The sequence below is a fragment of the Triplophysa rosa genome, unplaced genomic scaffold, assembly GCF_024868665.1.
Source record: "Triplophysa rosa unplaced genomic scaffold, Trosa_1v2 scaffold60_ERROPOS690268, whole genome shotgun sequence".
Lineage (NCBI taxonomy): Eukaryota > Metazoa > Chordata > Actinopteri > Cypriniformes > Nemacheilidae > Triplophysa > Triplophysa rosa.
This window is the reverse complement of record NW_026634625.1, coordinates 143048-157993: the sequence shown is the minus strand read 5'-3', so window position 1 is coordinate 157993 and position 14946 is coordinate 143048. Positions and strand designations below refer to the sequence as shown.

Sequence of the window (14946 nt, the reverse complement as noted above, 5' to 3'; positions counted from 1 at the left end):
GATCCATTGCAGTTTTCTTATCAGGCTAAATGAAGTGTTGTGGATGCCTCATCCACCTTGTTAAATATGATAATGAAACATCTGGAGGGATCAAAAACCCATGTTAGATTACTCTTTGTAGATTTTTCATCAGCTTTTAATACTATTCAGCCTCATGTTATAATAAAGAAATTAATATCAGAGTTTAAATTCAAAATTAAGTTGGTGGGGTGGTTATTAGATTTTTTAAGTGATAGAAGGCAGATGGTGAGAGTAAATTGTACAGTTTCAGACAGCCTTACCACATCCACAGGCTCTCCTCAGGGATGTGTCCTCTCACCCCTGCTCTACATTCTATATACTAATGACTGTGTAAGTAAACACACAGATACATTTATTTTAAAATTTGCTGATGATACTGTAAATGTTAGTTTGTTGAACAAGGATGAGAATGGTCACGGTCCAGTGGTGAATGATTTTCTGACATGGTGTGAGAGTGCTTTTTTGCAAGTAAACATTAAGAAGACCAGAGATATGGTAATTGATTTTAGATCTAGTCCCTCTTCTCCTCAACCAACCATAGTAAATGGTCAAATGGTGGAATGGGCTAGTAGTTACAAGTACCTTGGGCTTATCATTGATAACAAGTTGCGTTTTGATACTCATGCTGAAGCAGTATGTAGGAAAGGCCAGCAACGGTTACACTGTCTTCGGAGGCTCTCTACCTTTAATATTAGTGGAACTCTTATGATCATGTATTATAAATCTTATATTGAATCTGAACTTGGTAATGTATGAATCTGAACTTGGTATGGTAATGTAAATGTTAAGCACCGAAATTCATTAAATGGCATTGTTAACCAAGGTAGTAAGATTATTGGCTTTAAACAGACTGGGCTATTAGATAGCTTTGAACAATTTGTTCTACAGAAAGCTAAAGCTATTCTTGCAGATTGTACTCACCCACTGTTCCATGAGTATATAATGCTTCCTTCTGGTGTACGTTATGCCCAAACTTAAAAGCAATCGGTATAGATTCTCTTTTATTCCTACCGTTGTAAGGCTTTTAAATTTGTGAGATGTCTGAATGTTGTGTTTTTATTTCTTGTTTTGTTATTTTTCTTTGTTTTTATTCTTGTATGTAGAGGTGGGCGGAATGGCCAAAAATCTATTTCACGGAATGAGTCATTTTATTTCACGGTAACGATATATTTCATGAAACAATCTCCCATTATAATTCTATATTTTATACCTCATTTTTCTTAGATTGATTTAACTAATTTATTTATTACAGTTCATTTAAATGCTCACCATAGTTAAAATGTAGGCAAGTTATGAAAATGTGCTAAAGATATCAAATTAAGTTCTGATAATCAGATGTATTATTTATTCATATTTATCTTCTGGCTATATCATATACAGTAGGAAGATAGACAACATATATAACAATAAAGTATGAATATGCACAAACAATGAGAGTACAGTATATGACTAGTGTTATAAACTGGTGTTCATGGGGTCTGTACTGTAGGTCTTTATCGCTCTTCACTCTCTATTAGAGGAGCAATTTTAGTGTGTTGCGACTCTCTGTCTTTAGGTTTGTTTATTCTCGGGCTTGTTTTTGCACTGCGAGTCTCTGGTGACTCCTCACGCGTCTCCCAAAACTGTAGGTAGAAGCGCGTCACATCAAAGCGCTCACGAGCATCATCGCGCATTTCAACGCAAGTTTCACCTTGGCTCGCCTGAAGTTAAACTTTATAAAACTATTAACAGCTTTTCAAAGCAAACTGACTTCTGAAATACGAATGAGCTTTTTTAAATGCTGGCGCAGATCCCTGCCAGTGGCGGTTCTAGACTACTGTAACTGGGGGGGCAGGCAGGGGCCACTTATGCTTTTAGGGGGCACACTAACATGTCATGATTAATTTTCTGTCAATTTTCACTGTCATGTATTACTGTTTTCTCTAAGTAAACTAATAAGCTAATAAAACAAGTTCAGCTCAAATTAATGTTCCATGGTCATTTATTTCACAACACATTGTATATAGTAAAATTAACAATGACAACAATAATAACATTTAGGCACTTTTCTGCATCTTAAATGTACATACATAAATGAAAAACTACCCACAAACAAGATATACAAAAATCAACTTAAGCAGTCATCTTAACATGAGTCACATTATCAGGTATTTTCTTTACACAAAGAAAAAAAACATGAATTTCAAAATTTTCACATGTGATATATGTGGTTTTGGCACACTTTCATGTGAATGCCATGTTAACTAAATACTCATGTAAACTCATGTTTTTCACATGGAATTTCAGGGTTACAAAAGTTGTCTCTCTGCACAACTAAATCACCTTGCTGACGGGTCCTCTGTTCTATTGGACTTTCTTCATTCTCTAAGCTTTTATGCATTTCTGATTCTGACTCTTTTTCAGAAGTATCTTCTTTCTCCAGCCTTGACTATTATCTTTAGTTTTCTTATTAAAAAATGACATTATGTCCTTCAAATTTTTCTCTTCATTTTAACTGCAAATGGAAAATTATGAAAATGTGTAAATGAAACCTAAAGCTCGACTCTCAAATACACCACAAGTAATATACAGGACAGTATAGAATAAACTGTATAGATTACTTGAACTCTGCTACAGAGGTGGACGAAGTACACAACTTCCTTACTTGAGTGAAAGTACAGATACTACTGGTCAAATATTACTCCACTACAAGTAAAAGTTGTAAAGACAGATTCTTACTTAAGTAAAAGTACAGAAGTACGTGCTTTTAAACGTACTTAAGTATTAAAAGTAAATTTCCTTTATGTCAGTTGTGCATTGTTTTATTGTCTATACCTTATGCCTCTGAAGCAACCAACTGAATACAGAGAGTAGCTCACAGTATCAGTTTTATTAAAGGAGTAGTTCACTTCAAAATTTGCCCCATTGACAATTTTTATTCCTACTATGGAAAGTCAATGGGGGCAAATTTTGCAGTGAGCAACTCCTTTAAGAGCTTTATATGTTTAGCACATATATGTTTAGTTTAGATATAATCCTGTATGATCATTTAGCCTAATTATCCTCATTAGCCCCCTAGGCCTATGTATTTATGAGCAGTGTTCTTTTATTTTGTATATTCCCTTTACCAGTTTTAGCAGCAATTTACCAGTAAGTAGTAAGGTTCTTGTAAATAGTCAAGTGTAGAACCCATGATTTTGTTGGATTTATTACCATTTGTATTACCATAATTTAACTACAAACATAAACTATAGCTAGTATAATGAAACTATGGTATTTTTAGTTGCTGTGGTTTTACTAAAGATTATTAATTGGAGTATGGTTCCTATAGAAAATGGTAAATTTGTGGATACTGTGGTTTTACTGCAAATACCATCCCTGCTGAAAAAAAATGAATTTTTAAATTAGAATGATATTTTTAAATTAAATTCCTCTTTGTAGTGTGTTTTGGGTTTTATTCCAATGGGATTTACCATCCCACCAATAGAATCCATCACATACAAGTAGACAACAAGTATAGTACAATTCCCATTATAACCATTAAATCCATTACATTTTATGTTGTATTTTGGGCAGGATTCTATAGTTTTTATTTCAACAGGAATACTTCAACTATAGTTACTTCAGTAAAAACATCATTCATTTTCCAAATCGCTTTAAATGATATAGCAGCAGATCAGAAGTTAACGCACGCGTAACTCAAGGTGTATGTGATGCTTATTTATGCCGATCATTTTCATGACAATGTTTCAACGATCTTTGACTGATCGTAACCCACAAATGATTACACCACACTTTAACATGTGCCTTTTTCGTCTTTTATTGTTCTATTTGTCTTTTTAGAGTGCTATCAACAATGTAGCAGCGCCTGTTTACATTAGTTTAGCGGGGAAGATCCCAGAGTTGCAAGATTTGCGTAAAAAAAATCTGCCAAATAGCCATTCAGAGCTTGCCGGAAAACCGCGAGCTTAGAAAAACTGAAATACTTGGCAACAGCAAAAGGTCCTGGCAGATCGCAAGCCAGATAAATTGCGCACACAGGAAACCCCGCTGCACAGAAACCATTTTCTACTTTTGGACCTTTTTTAAATGTAGTGGAGTAAAAAGTATGTTATTTGTCTTTCAAATGTAGTGAAGTTAAAGTACAAGTACTCAGAAAAAAATAATACTCAAGAAAAGTACAGATACTCAAAAAGTGTACTTAAGTACAGTACTTTTTACAGTAAATTTACTTCGTTACTGTCCACCTCTGCTCTGCTAATTCCTTGGGAATGACAGACCATTTATTTTAATTATATGGCAAATGTGCATTTTATCAAACATTCACCCCAATAAATGTAAGTTGCATTTGATCTCATTACATTAACAAATAAAATTTCTTTAGTGTGTTACATGTTCTCTGGCAGCAGCTGATTCTTTGTATAGGCACGAGTCACGGCTGCTCTATATGTAGATTTAACATACGCAACACCGGAAAATATAGGTCAGTATTTTAATATGATGTGTAATGATATGCATTTTCGTTATATTTTTACAAAATATTTCCATTACCTATATGATGTACACGTAATCTTGCTGAAGGCGCACAGACTCGACATTGTTTGCGTCTTGCTTGCGTAATCTTCCTTTTGGCACATAAGCATCGTTACTGCCACTCGCAGGACAAACTGTGCATTGCACCCGAAATTGCTCGGTTGTGGTAAAAAATTCCAGAAACGATTCCAGATTTAGGCAGAGATGGGAAGTAACGAAGTACAAATACTTCGTTACTGTACTTAAGTAGATTTTTCTGGTATCTGTACTTTACTATACTATATATTTTTCTGACGACTTTTTACTTTCACTTCTTACATTTTTACGCAAATACCTGTACTTTCTACTTCTTACATTTTCAAACCAGGCTCGTTACTTTAGTTTTAATCTGTATTTGATGCACAATCAATATTATTTCTTGTCATTGCGTGACTTTTTCAACCTAATGATAGGTCTGCCTAAAAGCCTAAGCGCTGTGTGAGGTGGCCACTAGCCAATCAAATGTAAGAAGGCGGAGTAACTGTTCTCAGATCTCGAGCGTGATATTCTGCATCATGTGGTGACTCGTGAATGGTAGGGTTTTTTAGCGCGAAAGGACCAGATTTTAAATATGTAATTTAGCTATTTAGCTATTCGCATGTTCTACAAACATATACTTCACGAAAGATGTACTGTAGTTCTTTCAGAAGTTAAGGCAGCTCGTTAAGATAAGCGCATTATTGTTGCTGTTGTTCATTAGTATGTATGAATTGCATGTTTTTTGCTATCGTGGTGTGTGCGTTAAGTTCATGAACGAGTGAAAAATACCTGCTCATTGCGTTGCTTTCGATGAACTAATTATAGTGGGCACTTTTGCACAAAAATGCGCTAATTTCATGATTGCCATTTGAAGTGGTTTCTGGACATATCCTATTAGTCTTATTTTCTAATTTTCTTAATGCGTTTGATCTGTTTGATCTATTTTCCTGATTTTTATTATATTTTTTCATCTTGTCATAATTAAAATTATAAGGAAATAAAAAACGATCCTTATCAACGTTGATTGACATTGCAATAAAATACTATCACATTATTTTGGAAGTTAAAATTTTGGGCTGGTTTTTGTTGGAGTGAGTAGGTTTTAGTGAGCCTTTGGGCTGGAAATCATCCACCTAATCTAGCAACACTGACATCAGTTTTAATGTTGAACGAGTGTAACGTACAATGTAAGAGGCTAAACATTTAATATTTTAAAGCAAGGCATAATTTCAAGAAATGTGTTTAACCAATCGAGAAAAACAGTAATGGTTACCAAGTAAATTGACTTGCCTAATTAATTATCTCTTTATTTCTCAGTTTTCTCTTTTTGACAAGATCTCTCAAGTGTCTACAACCTTTGTATAATGATATGTCCATGAATGGTCTGTGCTTAAAATTTAAAGGGACAGTTAATCTAAAATTGAAAGCAGTGAAATTCTGTTATAAAATGTTTTGACAATCACAGTACCAAACAGTAATTTCCTGGCTATTACGCATCGCAGACATAGGCTAGTAGTCTAAGAAGCTGCCACGGACCAAGGCGGAAGGCAACACAAAGAATAGCTAAAATTATGGTTGAGAACTTGAGACAAAGGGAATTCTGTCACAATTATTATCAATACGCTTGTCCTTTACACTCTTATCTTACATCATAATTGTATTATACATTTGTGTTTTTTTCCACTAGGTAGTGGCAAATAGATTTATTCCATCAGTCTTTCTTATGCTTGTGTAGTTGTGAGGTACGAGCGTGACTCTAAAACAGGTAGTAGTATTGGCTACTTTTTACTTAAGTACATTTTAGAGCCCATACTTTATACTTTTACTTGAGTAAACAAGTTTAGTCAGTACTTCAACTTTTACTTGAGTAAACAAGTTTAGTCAGTACTTCAACTTTTACTTGAGTAAACAAGTTTAGTCAGTACTTCAACTTTTACTTGAGTACTTTTAAACATGAGTATCTGTACTTCTACTTAAGTAAAGGATGTGTGTACTTTTGCCATCTCTGGATTTAGGGGTGCCAAGTGTGCTGACACAGGGGCACTGGGCCCCTCTGGGCCCCCCTAGAACCGCCCCTGATCCCTGCACGAGCACTGCGGGTGAGAGAGAACGCTCCGGACTGGAGCGGATCACTAAACTACAGACTGAATTTGTTACGGGTGGATTAATTCATTAGTTTTTTTCAGAATAGCGCCTAATTTGCAGAGCGCCGAGTTAACCACACCTACTTATTTACATTCCGCGGAATACACGGAATAGAAAAATCTCTTACGGTTGACATTTTATTCCGCGGCAACGGAATATTCCGTCATTCCGCCCAGCCCTACTTGTATGATATGCTTACAAATCTTATGCTGCATCAAAAATAGCACTTATAATAAACTTTGAACCTTGAACCTATAATCGCAATTATCATAATATATATTGAATTGACACGCAAGTATCGGGATAGTTTTGAATCAGGAGATAAGCGTATCGCGCCAGCCCTAGTCAAAAATCGGGCTGATACAACATCTACTATAATGTAATGAGGTATTTTCAACAATAATTTTCAATGTTATTTATTTACAAATTAGTTTAAAATTGAAGCATACAAAGGTGTTGAATGTTTGTGGATTCAGTTAGCTCTCCGTGCTCATGTTTGTTTTCTAATTTGTATGTAAAATGTTCCCGTGTAAGAGCTTGAGAAGCCATGAAGCTATGCTGGAAATACTAAAGCAATCACACAGGAATTGTGGGTCGCCGTTTTGCACTTGTTTTTCTGACGTCGTCACGACTCCAACAACTATGGTGAATGATTAAAAGGCATATTAAAGGCCTTCTGTATACAATCTACAGTATTTGGTTCTTATATTATTGACCTGGCCTTGTTACCCTTCAGATATTCCAGAAGATATTATATATGTCATTAAGCACCTAATGAAGGAAACAATGTTAGGGAAATACAAAATAAAGATTTTTGTAAAAATTTGAAACACATCATAGTTCTCTACCTATGGCTATAGGCCAATATTCAGGGATGTAATTTTTCCCTATAAATACGGATTTGCGTATTTTTTGACCTCGCTGGGATCACCCGTGTAAATTGCATGAATTCGATTTCTTTTTATTTGTGATGGGAGTGGGGGTGGGGGTTTGGGGATGTTCGCGTAGTCATCATACAGCCGGTGTTGTGCCGAAAACACACTCCCCGCCAGATTATGCACCCCCTTCAATAACACGCTGTCCGATTGGCTAATTCTAACCCCTCCCCACACCCAATCCTAATCCTAACCCCTCCCCTAACACCTAATCCTCACCCTAACCATTGTGGGGAGGGGGGGTGCATAATCTGGCAGGGAGTGTGTTTTCGGCACGACACCGGCCAACAGGATCCTTTCTGCGCTCTCTACGTCATTCACGCTTGTTATAAATGCAGAGCGACTGCTTCATTCATAATTTTGCGAGTTAACTTTATGTATCCAGAGAGTTCGTGAAAAATGGTACTCAAAAAAGCGCGTGGTGTCATTTTTAATTAAGTGGGGAACTGAGCTGCGTTTTGTAACGTATATAGAAAATCCTGAGTCTGGAAGTTGAGACGTCTATATGATATGCTTTAACATTATAACATAGATATACAGAGACTAAAATAGTCCATTCTGTGATTTAATGGCTTATGGAACTAAAACCGAAACATGCAACGTTTGAAAATACATTTATTACATGCGGATCAATGCGGACAAACGCTGTATGAATGACGTAGATGCGCCATCTAGTGGCTGTGTATTGAAGTCTCTTGAGGCCACAGTATTCTTTACATTTTGTGTTCAATTATTGTATAGTGCTGAATAAAATAAAATTAAAAGTAGGCTTAATATAAACTACTCAAGGGGTGCCATTTGTTAATGCCATCTTATTTGACATTAGCACAAGATATTTGCACAAAGCATCAACCTGATTCATTAAATATTGTTTAGGTGACTGTTAAACTAATAAACATTTGAACTGATATTTCCAAAATTGCTAGTCAGAATTGGGTAATTATAATAGTTTGTTTTTGTGTTGCTAAATCAAAAAGATCTATTTTTGGCAAACAGTTGCCTGTTTTTAATCATGTAACATTTAATTAGTATCATTAAAGACTATTTTTGGGGGGATTGAGGTTGGGCGAGGGTGCGTGCAGTCTTTCTTCTTTTTTGTCCTTGGCTGATCACATGCCTGAATATTATTTGAGTGTTAAATTTGATTTCAAATTCAATTGTAAGGCTTCAGATTATCTTCCAGTACGTAGGTTTTTAGATTAAAGAGAAACACTTCTGTAGATGTGGTGCACTATGTTTTCCTCTCTCTCTAAGTTTCTCCAACAGTTCCAGTTTAAGAGCTGTGTGAGCGCACAGATGGGTAAATGTCAGTAAAATGTCCCAAATAGATCATCACCATAGTGTGTGACAGGACATAAATCTCTGTGACACTGGGCATCTTCACAGCTCACTGTGACAGGATTAAAACACCATTATGTTTCAAACTGTCAGATTAATACCATTTACTACCCAGCTGGTTTGCCAGGTACATAGCGGCCTCGCTTTTCCCCTTCACTTAATATTTCTTATATTTGTTCCTGCTGAGCTAAACCTTTTTCTGTTGGTCAGGCCACATTCAACCTCCCAAAACATATGTGCCAAATGTGTGAATGCTGCAAATAAAATCCAATGAGAGTTTTTCCATAGTATTTTTCTTGCATACCAATACCAGATATTTAAAATGTTTAAAATTGATGTTAAATATGAGCATTTATAATGTAGTGACTTTGACATGTAATGTTTTTTACAAACAGTCAGATTTACTTGTAAACATTTAATTGTGTCATGTATTTTAATTATTTTATAGATAGTTTCATAGCACATGCGCGCCTGGACTGCAGTTAACTTTCGGTCTGTGTTTGGCTATTGTGAAATAATATAACAATTTATATTTCATTTAATTTGTTGATATTAATTTATATTATCATTTTATTGTATAATAATTGTATAAAATAAACGATTTGTTGAATTTTGTTTGGTCGCATTTAAAGAAACCGTATGGTACATTGATATCTAGCGGTTGAGCTTGGTATTGCTGTCTAAATTCAAAATATTGGAGAGACAAGTTTAGTCAAGTAACGGTTCTTCTCGGTTTCTTTAGCTTCTTATCAGAATTAATCTACAGGCACTTTATTGTTTGCGAATGTGTACCGGAAGTTAAGGGCAGTCCACGAATGCGTGCATGCGCAGTAACGTTTGTTTATGTTGTCACTTTAATCTGTTACGAAGATATAGACGTTTCAAAGTTCACACTAAAAAAACTATAGACATATGGATGCATTTTGGAATATTATTTCCACACATTTGTAATTCTATGTCACAGCCATTCACTTTATCCCTCACTTTCTCTTTTCTTTCTACTAGCATTATAGATGTCTGGGAGAAGGACATCAGTGTGCACCCTTTGCTGCTTCCTCAGAGCTCATGTGAGGTGCTCCAGACACTTCTGATCTCCAGCACCTCCAGGCTGCCTCCACTCATGCGCTACATGAACTCATATCAGGTGACATAACGATCTGATGACACGCACATCATACCAGAACCAATGACAGACGCACAGTAATCTGCTGCTTAGTCATTATACTTCACCACAAGCAACAAATGTCTGCTTCTGTACAAATTCCAATGTTGTGCTCTACACTAATCACTACATTTTATTGTTTTTTTAATAATAAACAGCTTTGTTATGTAAACCAGAGTTAAAATAGCTAAAATAATTGAACTGTTGTCATAAGATTGTTTGCTTATATGAGATAATTAGATTTTTGTGCTTCAAGTTGTTGTGCTTCTGGTCCAGCGGCTTGCTGGTCCTGACCATAACTCTGAAGACACAAAACTTAATGTTTAAGGAAAGTGATTTTGGTCAGCAGTTGGCAGCCAGACTTGACTGAAACCAGGCAAGCTGTAACATGGGTTCATTGAAGCACAACACGTTCTGGGCAAGGTTGACTTACAGCACTGCCGTAGTGTAATCTTGAAACAACAAGGTACTCTGAGGTGCCCAAGTGAATAGTTGAGTAGTAATAGTAATAGTTCCTGAACAGCTCTTGAATGTTGCAGTTTCAGTGACAGACAGCAATACAGATGGATCACAGTGGTTTATTATAGTCAACTGATTTTCCACAACAGCTGAGCAGTCGATTAATGCACCGAAAACAGACCTCCCTAAGTATTAGTTGTCTAGTTTATATAATTCCAAGACTATACTCAGTTTTGCGCATTCCTAGATGGCAAAGGACACTGTTCATTCAACCTTCTTATATGTGACTGTGCGTATGCTGTTTTTTTTTACTGTTTTAGCTAATATGTTAAAGTTTTGTTACTGATTTGACAGTTTTTAATTGCCCAACTAAACTTACGTTAGGACATTTTTTTTGCATCTCTCATGCAGGATTTTCCTTTGAGTTAGAAAAGTAGGAAAAGTTTCATTCTGAAACTTAACCTGGCTTTATTACACATTCCTGGTCTTATTGTGCAATTCTGACACTTTTCACGCTTTTTTAAGTGATTCCTGGTGGATAAAATGTGTAGAAGTAAAATGGGTTGCAAGTCACAGTATTCATTGAATACACACACACAAAAATTGTCAAGCTATATTCCTGCGGAACACTGTAATGAGAATGAATAAGATCTGATTCAGTTACAGGACAGACAGTGACTGCCCTCCCTCTGTGTGGTCAGGTAAAAGTGTTTGAAAATTCTGTGAATGAGAGTTATCTGTTACTTAATTGTTAACTAATAAGAGCAGTAAAATATGTCCTTGGCTCTGATACCAAACCTAGTAACTGCCTTGAAGCCTCTGCTGTAGCTGTCTTACAAGGAAGTGTCTTCACTGAAATGGTACCACTGAAGTTAAAACACTCTACATAGACGGCATGTCACAGAAATAGCAATCCTATACTGATCCAACCGTCATTCATCTCACATTTGGTTTCAATAGTTTGACATTAATGTGTTTTTAAAGATAATAAATAATGAAAACATGTCTGTGATTATCCCACTTAACATATCTTTTGTTTGCATGAACTGCTAGTTTCCAGAGCAGAAAATTGGCTGTTCAGCTCAGATTGTCTGCAGGGTGATTTAATATCTCACAAGCTTGGTGTTAAACATGATTTCTTTTTGGCCCTTCTCTTTGTTGTCACACATTCAGAGAATGAATTGCTGTTGCCATTAAACAGTAGCTATTCTCCATTAAGCGGAAAACTTTCATTCATCTTGCCAATTTGTGTAGTGCTCTGATAAGAAAATGGCAGGCAGCTGTAATGAAGCAGATGTGCTTTAGGGAATGTTGCTTACACTGTTCTGTGCTGGGAACAAACACTTGTATGTGAATAACCTGAATAAATACAAAAAGGTTATTAAAAAATCACCCCCTCACCGTTGTCATGAAGGGCAAAATTAGCTTTATAGACCAAATTATTTTTTTTGTACCAGACTGTAAACGTTTTTCTCTGCTATAAAGTTGGGCATTTTAACATGGGGCTCAATGAGATTCTGCTCTGTTTTGGAGCCAGTCTCTAGCGGCCAGTCAATGAATTGCAGTTTAAAGGAGCTGTATGTAACATTGACACCTAGCGGTTGAACTTGGTATCGCAGTCCAAATTCAAAATATTTGCGACGGTTTCCCCATATTGACAAACCAATATATGAACTTATCATGTTTCCTAAATGTCTACCAACATATTAAGGTAATGTTTTGATTTAATACAGTAAAATTATTACATACAGCTCCGTTAAGTCACTTCCGTGTTGGTTTTACGAGAGAGACTGGAAGGTTTCCGCTCGGCTTTATCAAGTGTCGTGGAAAAATAATATTTAACCAATTTGGGTGAGGCTGAAAAGAAAATCACTCACAAATAATTGATTCTTGCAAGAGGGTCGTCTGACATACAGAAAGTTCTGCAGGGAGAAGGCAAGAGGAAGTAGAGGTAAACTATCTTTATACCCTTCTCTAACCGAAAGCGGAAATCTCCTACTAAAGTAGCCTAGCAACCAATTCTAGGAATAAATGATCAAAGACAATTCTCAGAGGAGTTGATCTTCCATCGTAATTCTGGCGAAAGTTAGATGAGCAGGATGTTGAGATTGTGGAAAGTTTTAAATATCTGGAAATATACCTAGACACAAGTTTTACTTTTGGGGATAATATCTTAAGGAATGCAAGCCAAAGGTTGTTTCTCATGCGAAAACTGAAGAGTGGATGGTGAGAAGGATGGTAAGAATGGCAGGGAAAATACTAGGCCGCCAGCAAATGCAGCTTATGTATTTGTTGGCAACACATAGGAAAGCATCAAGTGTTGTATATGATTTTACATACCAACTTGATAGAGGGTATGCACGTGACGTCATCGCACACGTAACATCATGTGAAGTCAAGCGAGTCACGCCCACTGAGTGGCAGAAAGACTGAATGCAGCAGTGTTTACCGTTATCGGTACTCTATTTAAATTGTGAAAAAGTTGTTGCGCGATTGATTGCGCAAATAGATTGAGCACGAAATGAGAGATTTCTTTAAGACTTCTGAAGGATAAAAAAAAGCTAAAAAAATAGCTGCAATTTGCTGAAACAAATAGAATACTGAAACATGTTTGCTAGCCATTTCATATCAGACTCAGCTCGGGTAAGTTATTTTTGTTGAACCATATCATAATAGTGTTACTTACCTACTTTCTACACCTTTACAGTATATGTTGCATAAATGTGAATGAATTTCTTTTAACATTCTAAGCAGATGTATTTCATACAAACACCGTAAACATTTAGAACATCAATGTAAATCTTGTAAGATTCAGATTGTTAAACCACTAAACTGGTGAGGGAGCCCGGAGGATGATGGGTAATGGGGGAACATAGTCCAAGGGGGAACATAGGAGAAAAAGGCGGAGGAAAACACCGGGAGGCAGTCAGGACCGTGACAGGTATAAGGTCCCCAAATAGCTTAGGGCGGTTTATAAGCATTGCTTTGTACCAGTGGCAGTTAGAAAATTAAATGAAAGTTAGGCAACGCCTTTTCTTGGAATACTGTGTACAGTATTCTGTGTATAAAAGAAAAAATAAAATTTCCATTACACAAGAAAGAAAAGAGAGACGCAACAGTTGGGGGGGGCGGACACGGAAGCACCGTGCTGCGTAGCACCATGTTTGTAAAAGTTAACATTCTTTTAATGAGAGTATACACACAGGCGGTGGCACTTGCCGCATCACAGAGCGCCACGCATATTTTTTAACATTAAATTAGGGCTGTGCGATTTGGGAACAAATTTCTTGTTGCTATTTTTCTGACATACAGTATATTGTGATTTCGATTCAATTTGCGATTTCATTTTGTAAACATAAGTTTTAGCTCAATATTCTCTATATTGTGCAGTACATGTACTTACTATAGGGTTAGGGTTTGGTTCAGGGTTAGTTACATGTAATTATGCATAATTTATAGTAAATACATGTAACATGTAACAAGGGCACCGTAAAATAAAGTGTTACCGATATATTCATCTGTTATAGAATAATCTGTTATAGTTGTGAGAATAACGGAAAAATAGTCCATTAATACAGAAAGTCTTCATTTGTTATTTAAGCAGATAGAGGAAAATAACAGATTTACCAACATTATGTAGAGCCTATATTCAATTCAATTCAATTCAATTTTATTTATATAGCGCTTTTCACAATGTGCATTGTTCCAAAGCAGCTTTACAGGAGCAAATAAGAAAAACACAGAAAGGTAAAACACAGCACAGTGCATGGTGTTTATAGACCAAGCAAGATCATTATAATAAATAATATCTAATAAATAAATGAATAAATAAATAAATGCAGTCTCCCGGCGAGCAAGCCAACACTGCACTGCTCTGCTGTGGCGAGGAACCCAAACTCCAATGATGAATAATGGAGAAAAAAAAACCTCGGGAGAAACCAGGCTCAGCCGGGAGGGCCAGATCTCCTCTGACGTGTCATAGCTGCACTCAGTGACCCCGACCAAGCCACCGAGCAACGTCCACGAAGAACAGGGAGAGCCCACGAGCCGCGACCCAGGAAGCCCCACCCGCCGAAACCGTGCAGGTCCAACCCGGTCCCATTCCGCGATCAACAACAGACAACAGAGGAACAACCAGGGAAAATTAGTAATGGCATAATTAACTTTATTCCTCTGTTGTCCGACATCGACCACAAAACAAGACCAACCAGACCAGACCCACACAGTCCCAACAAATGAAACGCCCCGAACCACAACCAACAAGCCCCCCCACTCCCTACAACACCCACCCAGCTACCTCCAATCAAAGTCACTTCAAACTGCTGTCATGTGATGTAAGTTTAGCATTAAATACCA

General features: G+C 36.5%; 1 protein-coding gene across 1 annotated transcript in view; it reads left to right on the top strand.

Annotated features, from left to right (window-relative positions):
* Positions 1-14946, top strand: part of ube3d (ubiquitin protein ligase E3D) — a 119880-nt gene that overhangs the window by 91673 nt on the left and 13261 nt on the right. The window contains exon 13 of the mRNA XM_057328632.1: positions 9975-10113. Within this exon, the coding sequence (XP_057184615.1) occupies positions 9975-10113 (139 nt within the window). The remainder of the gene's footprint in view (positions 1-9974; positions 10114-14946) is intronic.